Here is a 15,046-nt window from a genome sequence, read left to right as displayed (position 1 = left end):
ATGTAACTATTGTGAAAACCTTATCAATTTTATTTAGTCGTATTCAGCACACTAGTCATTTGTTATCCCCGCCCTCCTCCCCTCACCCCTCCCAAGATTTTTTTTTAAAATGTCAATAATACTCATTACAATTATATATATATATATATATATATATATATATATATATATATATATATGATATACCTGACTATACTAAGTAATATTAGCACTATTGCAATTTGTCTTAATAATATCGAATCGATATACATTATTATACCCAGTACTATAGATCACGATACTATACAACATTGAAGAAATTCTAATAGAAAGCTATAGATCATAATTTGAAAGGTAAAAAAATTGTTATTCTTGCTTGGTTTCATCTTTAAATCCACTAACTTATCAAAATCTGGTTGCCATATTTTACAGCTCAACAATCGCTGAAAAGCTTGATGAACTAACATGACTTTTACAAATTCTCCCTGCAAAATAGCCACTAGCTTTCAAGCGCAACATCAGTACTAATACAGCAAGAGAAAAACAAGCTCCAAATCTGCAATGAATGCTAGTTTAAGACTAACCAAAGCGGTGAAAGATATTTGGATAGGAAACCTCGGTTGCATTCAAGCATTGGCCACCATCTGTTTATGGAAGTCGGTGTCCGAGGCTAAAGCTTCCCTGGTTGTTGATGCTTCGTTGTTAGTTGCTTCGGGGGTGTCTCCTCCCTCCTCTATTTTTTCCGATTTCAGTATCCAATCGTACATTTTTAACCTGGCTTCCTTACAATGAGCCTTTTCAACTAATTTTAGTTCCTTGAATTTCTCTTTGATCTTCGACTCATCCTCGAGTGAAGTGAAGACTTTCTTTTCGCCTAGCTCTTCATACAGCTTTTCAACTTTAGCTTTCCAAAATAGGCCAAATTCTGCATCCATCTTGTGATATGGTGTCTTCAACAGGTACTCATCAAGGCCACCAGCTTTATCGATGCATCTAAGGGCATGAGTAGTCACCTTAACCCGAATGAAGCGATCTAGAATGTAACTGAAGAGCCGCTTCCCCTGCACATTGGGTTTCCAATTCCTCCTTGTCCTGTCAAAATATTCAAATGAAGTCTCCTTGAGAAAGGAAATTTATAAGTGTCCAAGAAGGTTCAAAAGCATATAATTCAGTAACCCAAAACACCAGAGGCCCTGATTGGTATAATAGTTAGCCTATCAGCCAATTTTGACTTATTTGACCACTATTAGTTATTTGACTTGGTTAAACAATCAATATGAGTGTTTGATTAATTAGCTTTTTGTAACAACTTATTGCTCCAAAATACTAAAATTCAAAAAACTGCTCAAAGTAGCTTTTTCGATAAGCTTTTTGAGAAAATCATTTTGTATGTAATCAGCTAACAACTAACAGCTAATTTACCAGATACTTTTCTACAATCAGCTAATGCTATCAACTAGTCAAATCCACTAACCCAATCAGCTAACAGCCATTTACCAAACACCAAAATCAAATTACTCATTAGCTGCCACCAACACACAGGATTTGGAAGACAAATCTAGAAAAGAAAAGAGAAAGCCACAACGGTCAAGAGCAAAGCTTTATGAACATTGTATTGTATTGGTAACTGGTTGAAGATTCAACAAACTAATGTAGATAAAACATGAAAATGAACTTTTACACTAGTAAGCACAACTGTGTATTCAACAAGTACTTGAAGACATTAAAATGATCTTTCACTCGTAAGAATACAAGTACTAGAAGTCCAAATTACATTTCAGAAGCCAAAACATCATAATAAAATTACTCATTGTCCGCCACTAGCATTAGTGCATTACAGGATAAGTCAGTCAGATTTAACTTTCACAATGGGAAATTTGAGAACAAAATATTGAAGCTTAAACATGCACCTAATAGCCAAATACTGCTATTTTACATTCCTTAAAGGAGGGCCAGTGTCTAGACATTGAGCTTCAGGACTTTGCTTTATAGGTAAAATTCATGAAGTTACTCTAAAGGCAACAAATATAATGGGAGATAAATTTGAATAAACAAATTACGCTTAGGATACAAAATCACTACTCTGTACTGCTATACCAAAGAAAACATTTCTAGTGATAGAATGCCAGAAAAGCTGAATATCTGATTCAGGCAACTGCCTGTCGGTTACGAATATAGATCAACAGATTTCTAAAGAGCTTTAGTAACCACATCGCCCTATTCCCATCTGTACTTGCGCAATGAAATAAAAAAATTTCTGCAATATAACACTCTCACAACCACATGGTACTCCAAGGTCTTCTACTGCTAGTGGCCATGTGGTCCTAATAATGCATGTGAATATTAAATGGAAGAATTAGTAGAAATGATAAATTTCTACCTTCCAGGTTAACAAAATGTACTGATAAAAGCTACAAGAACTAGAAAGTTTTCTTCAAATGCGAAAAAGGAAGGTGAAAAATATTCGTTCTTATAGTGGGCACTAGGCAGGCACGCTCAAATAAGCGTTCAATTTTTCAGATAGTAAGTTCTTGGGTAACCGAAGTAGCAATCAGTAAAATCAGTTAGTTTCCGGATGTTATTTCCAATCCAAGAGAGATAATAACAGTACTAGGAACCCCAACAAAAGAAAATGAAAGTATCAGGAACTAAAGAACATGACTGTACTAACTAAACCCACAGTTTCTTGTGTTTATGTTTAAGGAAGCAAAAGGGGAAACCAAACTGATGTATTCTCCTAAACTTGAACTCATCTTCATACATCCACTTGCACCAAACAAATGAGAGATGCATGCGACAAGGCTGGTTCACAACTTTTGTCACAAATGGGGGTTCATTAAGGAGGGAAGAAGATTTGAGTCATTTCGCTTCAGTTAAAGAAGCAGGACGCATGCCCAAGTTGTTGTTCGGTTCTTTTTATACACTGCAAATCCATAGATTGAAGAAAAGATGGCATCTTTGTTTTTCATCCATGCTTCTACCTAGAATTTTGGAATACCAAGAAAGATATGAAATCCAACAAGGTACCTACAACTATGAAGTTCTCACTGATGATCGGGCAAGGAAAATTCTAACTATACCAGTTGATGACTTCTCTTGGGTATATAGTTCATCTGGGGGAGACATTGAGCTTCAGGACTTCTATTTGGTATGTAAAATTGATCAATTTACTCCAAAGGCAATGAATATAATGGGACAGAAACTTGAAAATACAACTTAAGCTTAGGATTTGAAATAACAGTTCTGCACTGCTCACATACCTAACATTGGCCATAATTACAAGAACATTCCATGGACTTAGTAACCATTCCTACTTTTCTACTGATATCCACCTTGCAAAACAACTTGAATGCCAGAAAAGATGAATATCCTATTCCGGCAACTGATTGTCAACTAAGAAACATAGATCATCAGATTATTAACCAAGTCCTGAATCTTATTCTCATCTGTACTCAGACTACGAAATAAAAAATTTCAGCAAAATAACACTCACAACCACACACTATTCCCTATCCCTAACAATACAAAGTAATAATTGTCCCCAATTTATTTAATAGAGCGTTATGATAATCAATAACATAACTTAAAATCTCTTGACACTTCCATGTGAAGGCTGATAAGCTCAAAATCAAGCACATAATGAACCAAAAAGACTCATGAAAGAAAATGAAGAGCAGATATGAAAGAAATTGGTGAGGGGATACTAAGTGATTACTTGTTTCCACCGTCTTCACTGACTTGGTTGCCAAACTGGATATGGCGGCCAGCGTAGAGGCCGCGGTGGGCGCGGCCCATGACGACCGTAGTCTTGGGCGGCAATTTCTCCAGCCGTTCTTTGGCTCTGGCCGGCAAATTCTTCTCGCCCCCTAAGTTCTTCACCAGCTTCTTCATCGTTTCCTTGGATCTAAACGCCATTTCCAAGTTTCAAACTCTCTCCTCTTGGGGTTCAGATCAGTTGTTACTAGTTGCTAGGTTTTAAGGTTTAGGAGAATACAATGATAAACCTTTTTTCTATGCCGATTCTAACGAATAACGATTTCACTTACGGCTCGTTTGGTTCGGCAAAAATATTTTAAGGGAAGTGAATTAAAATTTAATGAAAAAATAATTATTAAGAAGATGAATTTCATTGTTTGATTGGTAGAAAAAGAATTACTGTGAATACTAATTCTATTGTTTGGTTAAATTTGGAATTGTATGAAATAACCAGTATAAAGACATATATGTTCCTACAAATTAATAAGAGTAATATAATTAAAAAAGAAAACAAGGGTAAAATAGGTAATTCATAAGTAGTCATAAGTAGATATTACATTGTACCAAAGTCTCATACTTAAAAAAAAATTGAGTTAATTCCAGCAATGGTCCTCCGACTATTGCGTTTTTCCAAAATTAGTCCTTGTCTATTAATTTGGACAAAATAGCCCTTGACTATCATATTCGTTCCAGTATTGGTCCTTCCGTTAAAAGATCCGTTTGTTAGGGGTTAATATAAGGGTTAAAATGGTCTTTTTGTTAAACTTCTTCTTCCTCCCTTCTCCAGCGATCTCTCTCTTGCATCCTTGGTTCGACAGTAGCAATGAACACCCAAACACCATACAACATGAACACCTCTCACCATACAATTTCCAAGCTAAACCACTGCCACGTCCATGCAATCGGAGGAGATGCTCGTCAAAGTTGATGTTGCCGCTGCCCGTCGTCGGTCAAGACCCCTCCTCGCCGGACTGTTGTTCTATTCGTCGGAGACAGGGGAGATCACCGTCTCTGTCTCTTCGCTGCTACACACCAATCGTCATGACGAGAAGAGGCAAAGTCTTCGTCGATGGTATAATAAGATTTATCCAAAAACAAAATCTTGCAAAGTTTATTCCACCAGAAATTCGTAATCTAAAGTGTAAAGTGGGTTTGCTTTAATTTGGGTGCACAAATTCTCTATGACCAATAAATATATATATTTTTTTAAAAGAAGCATAAACTGACATGTGGCAACCACAAACGACAATTTGCAATAACACTTTTGTTCAAAGCTAAAGTCTTCGCCGCTGCCAATCACCGATCGGAAAACTAGAGGTCACCACCAACCAGCTCGGTCACTTGCATTAATCCGCCAGGAAAACACCACCACTCCCCTGTTCTGCTCCGCTGGGTTGAGGGTGTAAGATCAGACGAAAAAGAGAGGGAGACGGAAGAGGGAGGACCGCTGGGACCGAATCTAACACAGCATTCGATTCCCCAATCCTGGACATTGTCGCGGACGAAGACGGCGTCGTTTCGGAGGAGGGCGAAGCCGGCGTCGTTTCGGAGGAGGACGAAGCCGGAGTCAAAGCGGAGTCCAGTTCTCTAAACCGCGGAAGATTATCAAACGGTGGTGGGCGGTGGTGCGGGTGATGATGGTGATAGATTACGCCACCGTCGATGTGAAGTTTCCGGAGTAAATCCGTCATCTTCAAGAGAGAAGAATTTCATATTTGATTTTTCATGCTCTGCAGCGGGCTCAGGCAATAAACAGAGAAATAGGGATAGGGAAAGTAGAGAATTTAGGGTGAGAAAGAGAGAAATTGAGAGAGAAAAGGGGAAATTCTATATTCATTAGCTATGGTGGGTTTGGACGGGTGAGGAAATGACCCAGTAGAAGAAATTATATTTTTATCCCTTCACTAACATTTATTTAACAGTTAGTTAACGGAAGGACCAATGGTGGAACAATTATGATAGTCAAGGGTTTATTTTATCTAAATTGAAAGACGAGGACTAAATTTGAAAAATCAAACAATAGTCGGAGGACTATTGTTAGAATTAACTCAAAAATTTTACTACAAATACTCATTACTTAGAGTTTTAGACAACGTGTGAGATGTCAATTAACAAAAATACAACGTAGTGAGATGTCAATTAACAAAAATACAAAATTCGATAATATTTTAAAAGTTGAAGATGTAACTCAATTAATTTTAAAATTAGATACTAAATTGGATAAATTACAAAATTATGAGACCTTAATTAGTATTAACTTATTGAGAAAATAAATGTGATAATAAAATTGTATTTTATTTATTGGGGTAAATTAACTAACTTCATTCAACACTCTGAAAAGAATGATCTAGAAAGTAAAACATCTCGAATCAAAATATTACAAATTTGGTTCTTACCAACTCTGAAGTTTCCTATTATGTTCCTAATTATTGAAATAAACATGTAAGTCAATCGAATGAATGTACAATACATTTAAAATGAACATGATAAAAAATCAAAATCCCAGGCTGAAGCCTCTAACAAAATCAATTAGGAATTACAAAATAAGCACTTTGGTTAGGCTGGATTTCTGAAGAAGGGATGGTTAAGTGCTTCTTCAGCAGTGAGTCGCTCAGATGGATCGAACTTCAATAAGCCCTGTAACAAGTCGATAAGGGGTGATCTTGAGGATTCTACATGGCGTGATACAAGATCCTGCATTAACAACGCGTTTATTGTGATTGGAATGGAGACGGTGACAGAAAGGGAGCAAGCAAAATGTTAACCAAATGAGAGTGGGGGATGATAATTGGTAGCTCTTCGGTTTTAGGTTCCCTTGTTAATGATATTAAAGAATTAGCTAAACACTTTTCAAGTGTTAGCAACGATCTGCGAATATAGCAGCCCATTTGCTAGCTAGGAACGCTATTTCAAAGTCAGACTGTTTGGAATGGTTTGCCATTCCTTTTTCTTCTTTGTTTGATGTAGTTGCTTCTGACAAGTTGGACTAATGAAATGCTTCTTTCTTTCGGGAAAAAAAAAAAAAATGAGAGTGGGGGGAACGAAACAAGACCTTAAGTCGATCCAACTTGTTTACCGCTCTGATGCTCTCCCTTGATACTGCACCTTCAGGCCAATTCAATCTTGATCTCTTGAAATATTTATCTGCACCTTGACTGCAAAAAAAAAAAAAATGGTAAGACAGAGCCACTCAACCATGGAATAACAAACAACATTTTGCTAAGCAATCAAATGAAGTAACTTACTTTGCTTTTTGAATCATGTGCTGAGGCAGGGGGCCCAACACTCTCTCCATCATTGCCAAATGCTCCAAGTTCTCGTGTGTCTGAAAAAGAGCTTCACCCTGGAACAACATTTATCGGAGAATATATGATTTATGGCTCTCTGACTCTCTCTCTCAGCTATACCAAATTACCAATACACGAATTGCAAATATATCAAAGCCAAAGTACGAGATAGTGGCAAAATAAAAGCAGAGCTAACCGAGCAAAGTTCAACAAGTATACAGCCTACGCTCCATAGGTCACAGGGATATGTCCATCCTAGACCTGCAATAAAGTGCATAAGAAGAAATTAGGAGTGGTGTACTAGTTTGTCAGTGCCTAAAATGCCTCATCTCATCTCACAATGTGCCCTTCTACTAATTGAGTACAAATCTCAAACTGACTGTGATTAGCAACCAGGTTAATCTCTTTTTATACACTCCTGCCCATAAGCTACATAAATTGAAGTGGAGGACACAGCCATACACTCAAAATCGCAAATAAGCCATTCCCATTAGCCTTATTGCCAACCATTTCCTACTGACTCTACTGATGTATAATATCATACACAAATGAAAAATAACAACAAATCCACTTAGACATCAAGAAATAATGAATCACCTGTCATCTTCCAAATAATGACACAGGCAACAAGTAATACTTTTTACTGTTAATGACAAATGCATTAAAATTTAAGTATCCTAATCTAATTATTAATTATTATAAAAATTCAAAATTTCCGATTGCACTTGGTACTTCAACTTCCATATAGTATTCCAGTATCTTGGAATTTTAAAAAGTTTGTATTAAAAATTGAAATACTATTTGACAACCTTGTTAACTTTTAGAACTATTCCCAATTAAATAGGAGAATGGAGATATATGAATATATCCAAAGTATAAAAAATATATAAAAAATAAAATACAAACTAAAAAAACAGAAGGAATGCATATCTCTTCCTCAGTAACAATTTACCTAGAATAATCTCTGGTGCTCTGTAGTGCCTTGTGCATACAATGGAACTATGAAGCTTATCGTCAAACACGGTACTGCCAAAATCAATCAGCTTAATAGCACTAGATTTTGGCAAGCACCTGCAGTTCATATCAACTGAACTCCTCTGTAAAATTAAAAAGTTGTATGAAAAATCAATGTGCCTAGATACTATTATATATTTGGTTTTCTTCAACTTAAGAAGGCTAAAATGCTAAATACCTTGTAGCTTGGGAGCCTTATGGATTCAGAAGACACAAGGAGTATATTTTCTGGCTTCAAGTCGGTGTGGATTAAACATAAACCATGCATATCTGTTAAATATGGTAAGTGATAGCATAGAGTTAATGAAACACACAGGAATAGGATAATACCCCTGGTCAAAGTAACAGGTTAAGGGAGTTCAGGGTAATTGAATAGATAAACAAGAAGATAAAGAAGGCTAAAAACAATCCACACACATGTTACAGATTCCAAAAGCTGGCGACCAAATTCCCGAACAAGATCCAGAGGAAATGGGCAGTACTTATTTCTCTTTAGTAAATCATATAAACTTGGCCCAAGTTTCTCAAACACCTGATATAACCATTCAGATGCAGCAGAAGGAAGATCTTTATTAAGTACTCAATGGTTGAAAAGAAGACCATAAAACTTAAACGAACGCTACTAAGATGAAATCAGGTAACCATAAATCCCACAACAGTAAAATAACAAGATATTTGACTTAAACGAGAGAATAAAAAGTCAACAAGCAGGGATAATTCGTCCAAAGAAAAAAGATAAATAAGAAATCAACACGCAGGACTAGTTATAGGAGCAGATATTTTCACCAAGCATCAACCCCAACCATTTTCAGGTAAACCTCAGAAAATCAAGAGAAAGTATTCAAGAAAATCTACCACTATCTACAAAACAAGACTAGTAGAGGAACAATGTTGCAGGAAAAAAAAAATCTGAAATATTGTATTTTATTACTTACAATGCATATATGATTGCGATAATCAAACCAATTCCGCATCTGCACACAACTGTAATAGAAGCAGCAAAATTAGGCCAAGCATTGAAAAGGCAAATACCAAATTGAGGAAAGTAAAAATTTCAAAATTGGCTATGACAAACATACTGTGAATTGCCTGTATCATTCTCGGAAAGTCGCTGGAGCACATTAACTTCAATCATTGCTGCTTCACGGTATTTTTTAATGCTTCGTACAACTTTAATAGCTGCATATTCTCGAGTTTGACGGTCCCAACATTCCAAAACCCGCCCAAAGGTGCCTACAGCACTAGCAATTTGCTGATTTGATACAATAATGAGATATAACATATTGTTTTTTTTTCAGCAGGCACACGACAGCTAACCTTCACCCATTTTGCTGAGAATTTTATCTGCAAAACATATGAGCAGAAATAGAAATTCCACTCAGCTTGGGAGTAACTAAACATTGCAAAGCAACAGAAAAGATCATCTTCAGAGAAATATAAGCATATTAGTATATCTGTATATGTCAAAAGCCTAATATTGTAACAGTTTACTTGGTTGTCACATAAAGAACATAAGCATGACACAAATTCATCATTTTTAAAATTAAAAAACAAACAAAGAACAAAATCAAAATCTTAACAAGGATTCAGCATAACATAACAAGGGGGGAAATAGCTACAGGCCAAGTAAAATGGGGAAGTGTGGATAAGGAGAAAGACCCAAATTAGTAGTTTTCCTTTTGCAGCATCCATATATCAAATTAAGTAGTAAAAAGTCAGTTTATGTAGCATAAGAATCAGTGAATTTAATTTATGTCACCAGTTATTCAATTCTATGAGAAAACAATTTGGCCAGACACAGAGTTTGCTGCAAGCTTATATGAACACATGAATAAAGTTTAATATAGAGAAATAGAATGTAGTACCAATAGCAGTATACTATATTTATGTAATGCAAAAGCTTCTATATTTAGGGTAATTAATATACACACATGTGATGGGTGTGTATATAACTTTGGACAATGTTCTAATAGTTTTTGGCAATATGGATACGATTTTTGATAAAAATAAAAGAGCAATTTCAGTGCACACACAGCACAACCTGAAAACAATCCATAACTCTCATAAACTAAATGGCAGAAAGTATAGGAAAAGAAGACAACAACAATTTCACACACAGACTGCAATGTTCAGCAAACATTTATAAGGAATGAAATCGATTCTCATAGACTATACTAAATTATTCAAATACATTCATACTCAAGAAAAATATTTTAAAAAAAATAAAAAATTAAGGACGTGAAGGCTAACATCTTGGAGTCAGGTTCTCGCCGAGACTGAAGACGTAATGGCCATCGCGATCATCATCCCTAAGCGGAGGCGATAAGTACCGCAACCGAGATGGAGGCTCTACTTTCTGGATTTTCTTATCATTTTCCTCAGCCTACACACAACAAGAAACGCACCGCCTAAGATTCCATAGGTCTGTTTCCCTCTCGCTTTCGCCACCAAAACCCTAAACCTAACTCTAAGAACCGAACCTCAGCTTCTTGATTTTCCGGAGAGAGCGGGGCGACGTCCCATGTCAAACGTCGCCGCTTCCTAGTCTGCTCCCTCTCCTCCACCGCCGTGTTTTCAGGGTCAATCGCCACCATTTCACAGCTGAGATGTAACGAATCGTTTAATATACCAGGTTTCCTCTGCAACCAAAACAAACAATCACGATGAATAATTCCTGATTTATTCTTCTCGATATTTCAGGTAAGTCGTGGAAGTGTGAGATATTAGGACAACGAAAGCACCGTCAAGACGGTGTCCTGAGAGATTGTTCCGGTTCTGTTTAGGTAATAGGTTGCATCACCATGTACGGAGGCGAGGCTGTTTATATATGTTCAGGAGGCTCCGCATATTCGCAAATTTTGAGGTTTTTTTTTTAACCAAATTTTGAGTTAATATCAATGACTATAGTGATTTACTCAATTTAGTCTTAAATGATTTTTTTACTCAATTTAGTCTAAAATAACTTTTTATATTTAATTTAATTTTCGACTTTGATGATTTTACACAATTTAGTCCTTTGTTAAAAATTTTGTTAGTTGACTGTTAGACTAAATTGAGTTAAACCACTATGTGGTCTAATGGTACCCGAGTTGGACTTCCATTTGGAAGATTATGAGTTCGACCCTCAGTGGAGGTGTTATTGGTACTACAATGAGATACTACAATGTAATAGAATCAGTAACTTTCAAAAAAAGAACTATATTGTGTATTAACTCGGCAAATTTTATTGTGAAACATGGTCTAAAACAATGGTGTTCCTTTTAATTAGAAAAATAATAATAATTCGGTATACACAACTAAAGTATTATTTTGTTTCAACTACAGTTTTATTTGACATATATACTTAAAATGTGAGACCTGCTATTAAATTTCATACACACTCAAGGACGGAGCTAGTATGGAGGCCGTGGGGCCAGCTGCCCCCACTCCCCCACCCCACCCCTTTATATATATGTGTGTGTGTGTGTAGCATTAAATATTATATAAAATATATATTTATATTTAAATTACTAATAGTTTGAGTAGCTTAGTTGATTGAACTCTAAATTACTAAAAAAGTATAACATGGTTATAGGTTCAAATCTTAATGACACTTTTTTTATCGATAAATTAAATATTTTTAAGTCTAATTTGATAAATCATTTAATTAACAAATTAAATATTCTTTTTAGTCTATTTTTTATGAATCATTTAATTATTAATGTAGTATACAAGTTTATATTATTTTTCATTGTATTCGAATTAATTTAGAAAAACTTAAAGTTGATCTAACTAAAAAAAATTAAAATTAAAAAGTATTTATGAATATAATGTTATTCAAATTATTTTATCTAATTGATTATGTTTCATATTTTGCCATAAATATTTTCACATTTTCACTCCACTCAAGTATATTTTTTATTTCGACTCTAACTATCGTGTAATCTATCAAAAACATTCTATTATAATTTATAATGTACTTGGTACGTAATTGACATTTCTAACGTCGTTTAAACTTCGCTCCCACTCAAATAATTTGCTGGCTACGTCCCTGTACACATTACAGTCTTATTACAACACCACTAAAGTATAATTCTAATTCAACTATGATTTCATTGGGCAATATACACTCAAATATATGAAATTGTTATTTATTTTCATTTTATATACATTGTAGTTTCATTACAACACAACTAAAGTTTCATTTGATAATATACACTCAATATGTGAGACATGAAGTTCAGTTTCATTTTATACATACCATAGTTTCATTTCAACACAACTAAAGTATTTGATGTGATAAATTATACAGTTTCCACAAATGCGTAGCATATAAGGTTAGATCGTAGGTAGGTCTGTTAGTGGTCTACTTGTTGGTTTAAGAATTTATGCTCGGTTGATGACGTAAGGCCAGAGGTTCCTGAACTTGATAAGGCTAAGTAGAAATTTCACCTAAAAGTCCTTTCTCCTTGCATTTAGTTTTAATGTGATATTTATAAGAGAGTTGGGGGAACACATGTTGGGAGCTCGACATGTGCGACACGTGCTACTCGTACAGAAGGGGCAAGCCAGAGGCCTTACAAATTTTGCATGGGTCTAAAGGTTCCAGACACAATTACTTTTATCGCCGTCGGGATGGGTTAACGAGACTGCTATCTATCTCTCAAAGTGAGGAAGGTCGGGTCTTGGGAAGAATCCGAGATCCGGGAAATAGGACTGCTGACTAAGCCATAGCTGGAGCTATACGGTAGGTCGGGTTGATTAGATCTGGGTCGGCATGTGATCGAAAATGGCTCCTCTTGGTGATTCGCTCGTATACCGAGCAAGTATACGGTATAATATAGTACGGTTCTGGGGATATATTTCCCATCAGTATCATTTCAATTCAACTACAATTTCATTTGACAATATGCACTCAATATGTGAGACATGTTATATATTTAACTTCATTTTATACATACTGTAGTTTCATTTCAACACAATTAAAATATAATTTCAATTCAATTACAGTTTCATTTGACAATATATATATATACTCAATGTGTGAGGCATATTATCTAGTTTCATTTTAGATACACTGTAGTTCCATTTTTTAGCACATCACAAATACGAGATTTTTGTTAAATATAATGGTCATTGTTTCATGGGGTTGTTGACTTTTTCGTGTAGATTTGACAAGGAAGAGACAAAAATAGGTAGAAAGAAAAAGGTGGACTAAAATATGTAAAGTACTAATCTGATTACCTTCTTCTTATTAGGGTTTAGGAGAAGAAGGTAATCAGGTTACCCTCTTTAACAAAAAAAAAAAAAAAAAAAAAAAAAAAAAGAAGAAAGAAAAACAAAGACAAAAAAAGTAGAAAAGCTGACAAGAAAGAAAGAGAAGAAGGTATTAAGAGCATCCATATCAGTGGATATTATGGAGTTATTGTCAGATGAATTATCTTGGGTGGGGATAATAACAAATGTGGGGTGGGGTGGGGTTATTTGTGAAAATATTTGTTCTGCAAATTCAAGGATAATGTCAGGAAAAAAAAAGAAAAAAGAAAAAAGAAAAATAAAAACAACACTGGCTGTGCGCAATGTCTTGCACGCGCCCGTGTAGCGCGTCAGGCGCGCTGTGACACGTCAAATTTTTATTATTTATTTTTTTTCAATTTTTGTTTTGTTATTTTTTTTTCTTTTTTTTTTCTCTCCCCTCCCACACTCTCTTTCCTAATCATTCTTACATTATCTCCCAAATCTCCCCAACTAATATGGATGCTCTAAGTATAAATTAATACCTTCTTCTCTCCCCTCGAAATTTTTTTTGTTTGTTTGTTTTTGATCAATTATCGTTACTCCGTATTAGTTTTAATTGATAAATTTGCGGTCAAAAATAAATAAATAAAAATACCAAAACAATTGTTAAAAATAAATAAATAAGCCTTCGTCCGACGAAGAAAGCTTCTGTCTCAATTAGTTTGATATGTGATGTATTTGAAATTTTAATTAATATATATTCAATATTAGTCTTGTTTCGATCGTCCCAATGAGATATTTAATATGGTATAATTTATATTTAATAATACAAACTTTAAATATAAGTATTTAACAAAATAAAAAATTACATACAAAACAAATAAATGATACATTTGAAATTATAAAAAGAAGCAAGGGCAAAATAGTAAAAAAAAAACTTTTAAAAAAAGAATGTGAAAAGTTTGTGACATTTTCCGTCAAAGCAAAAAAAAAAACAAATTTCAAATAGGGTTTTGAAAAGAAGTAATGACATTAGTACTTTACACATTTTTGTCTAGGGTTTTGAATCAACACATTTTTGTCTCATTCATGTCAAATCTACACATTTGTTGCTATGTCCCTGTTTCTTTACTTAAAGAAACTGCGTCATTTTTAGATCATGGTCCACCAGTTTGGGCGTGGGGTGGGCACGGGTCGGGGTCGAGTTCGACCCGAGATTAATTTCGGGTACCCCAAAAATTTTGGATTGAAAATTTTGAATACCCGAGCCCGAATCGAGATATTAATAATTTTCTTCGGGTTCGGGCTGGTCGGTTCGGATCTATCTCGGGTTCGGGTACTTTTACCCGAATTTTTAAAATTTGTTAATTAGAATAAAGGAATAAGGGTCAAATAAGTCATCGAACTGCACACGATAATGCAATTAGGCCATTGAACCTAAAAAACCAATAATTGGGTCCCTAAACTAACCAATTTCAAATAATTCTTCCAATTTGAAGGTTTCCAACAGGTCATCCTCACAAATTAATTATTTTTAAAAAATAAATTTTAAAAATTAATTATTTAAATTAAAAAAAAAAGGAATCCGGCCGGAGACAAAGGAACCTTCTTCGTCTCTGGCCGGAGTCCTTTTTTTTTTTTTTTTAAATTAAATAATTAATTTTTAAAATTTAATTTTTTTTTAAAAATAATTAATTTGGGAGGATGACCGGTTGAAAATCTTCAAATTCGAAGAATTGTTTGAAATTGGATAGTTTAGGGACCCAATGGTTGATTTTTTAGGTTCAATGGCC

The 15,046-nt window shown here is 34.8% G+C and overlaps 2 protein-coding genes across 5 annotated transcripts in view; both read right to left on the bottom strand.

The window, feature by feature from the left end:
• Positions 1-302: 302 nt before the first annotated feature.
• The window catches only part of LOC109172848 (54S ribosomal protein L24, mitochondrial), a 25,441-nt gene continuing 10,697 nt past the window's right edge, over positions 303-15,046 (bottom strand). Inside the window, exons 1-3 of one of the 3 annotated variants that reach the window (XM_019322081.1) lie at positions 7,125-7,134; positions 3,695-3,915; positions 303-1,071 (exon numbers count right to left, since the gene is read on the bottom strand). In XM_019322081.1, coding sequence (XP_019177626.1) covers positions 606-1,071; positions 3,695-3,894 — 666 coding nt within the window. In that variant the 5' untranslated portion in view covers positions 3,895-3,915; positions 7,125-7,134 and the 3' untranslated portion in view covers positions 303-605. Of the gene's footprint in view, positions 1,072-3,694; positions 4,022-7,124; positions 7,135-15,046 lie in introns of those variants that run through there. The other 2 variants (XM_019322080.1, XM_019322079.1) reach the window with 2 other exon arrangements.
• LOC109172846 (serine/threonine-protein kinase AFC3) lies at positions 6,125-10,869 on the bottom strand. Of its 2 annotated transcripts, none has more exons than XM_019322071.1 (12): positions 10,517-10,868; positions 10,287-10,419; positions 9,354-9,380; positions 9,116-9,269; positions 8,972-9,020; positions 8,454-8,568; positions 8,215-8,306; positions 7,975-8,119; positions 7,219-7,283; positions 6,981-7,078; positions 6,788-6,890; positions 6,125-6,429 (listed from the first exon to the last, which is right to left on the bottom strand). In XM_019322071.1, the coding sequence occupies exons 1-12, from the start codon at positions 10,628-10,630 to the stop codon at positions 6,292-6,294; spliced, it is 1,233 nt and encodes a 410-aa protein (XP_019177616.1). In that variant the 5' UTR covers positions 10,631-10,868; the 3' UTR covers positions 6,125-6,291. The 2 variants fall into 2 exon arrangements, with proteins under 2 accessions (XP_019177616.1, XP_019177617.1); XM_019322072.1 differs by having other exon boundaries at positions 6,128-6,429; positions 7,975-8,116; positions 10,517-10,869.

Source organism: Ipomoea nil, unplaced genomic scaffold (genome assembly GCF_001879475.1).
Source record: "Ipomoea nil cultivar Tokyo-kokei standard unplaced genomic scaffold, Asagao_1.1 scaffold0436, whole genome shotgun sequence".
NCBI lineage: Eukaryota > Viridiplantae > Streptophyta > Magnoliopsida > Solanales > Convolvulaceae > Ipomoea > Ipomoea nil.
This window is presented reverse-complemented; position numbering and strand designations above follow the sequence as displayed.

Bases quoted from the DNA above. Each gene is read 5' to 3' on its own strand.
- LOC109172846 (XM_019322071.1), bottom strand. From the start codon at position 10,630: ATGGTGGCGATTGACCCTGAAAACACGGCGGTGGAGGAGAGGGAGCAG. The intron at 10,420-10,516 runs GTTCGGTTCTTA...TGTTGTGTGTAG, and splicing joins CGGAAAATCAAGAAGCTGAG to GCTGAGGAAAATGATAAGAA. The intron at 6,430-6,787 runs GTCTTGTTTCGT...TTGTTAATGCAG, and splicing joins ACAAGTTGGATCGACTTAAG to GATCTTGTATCACGCCATGT.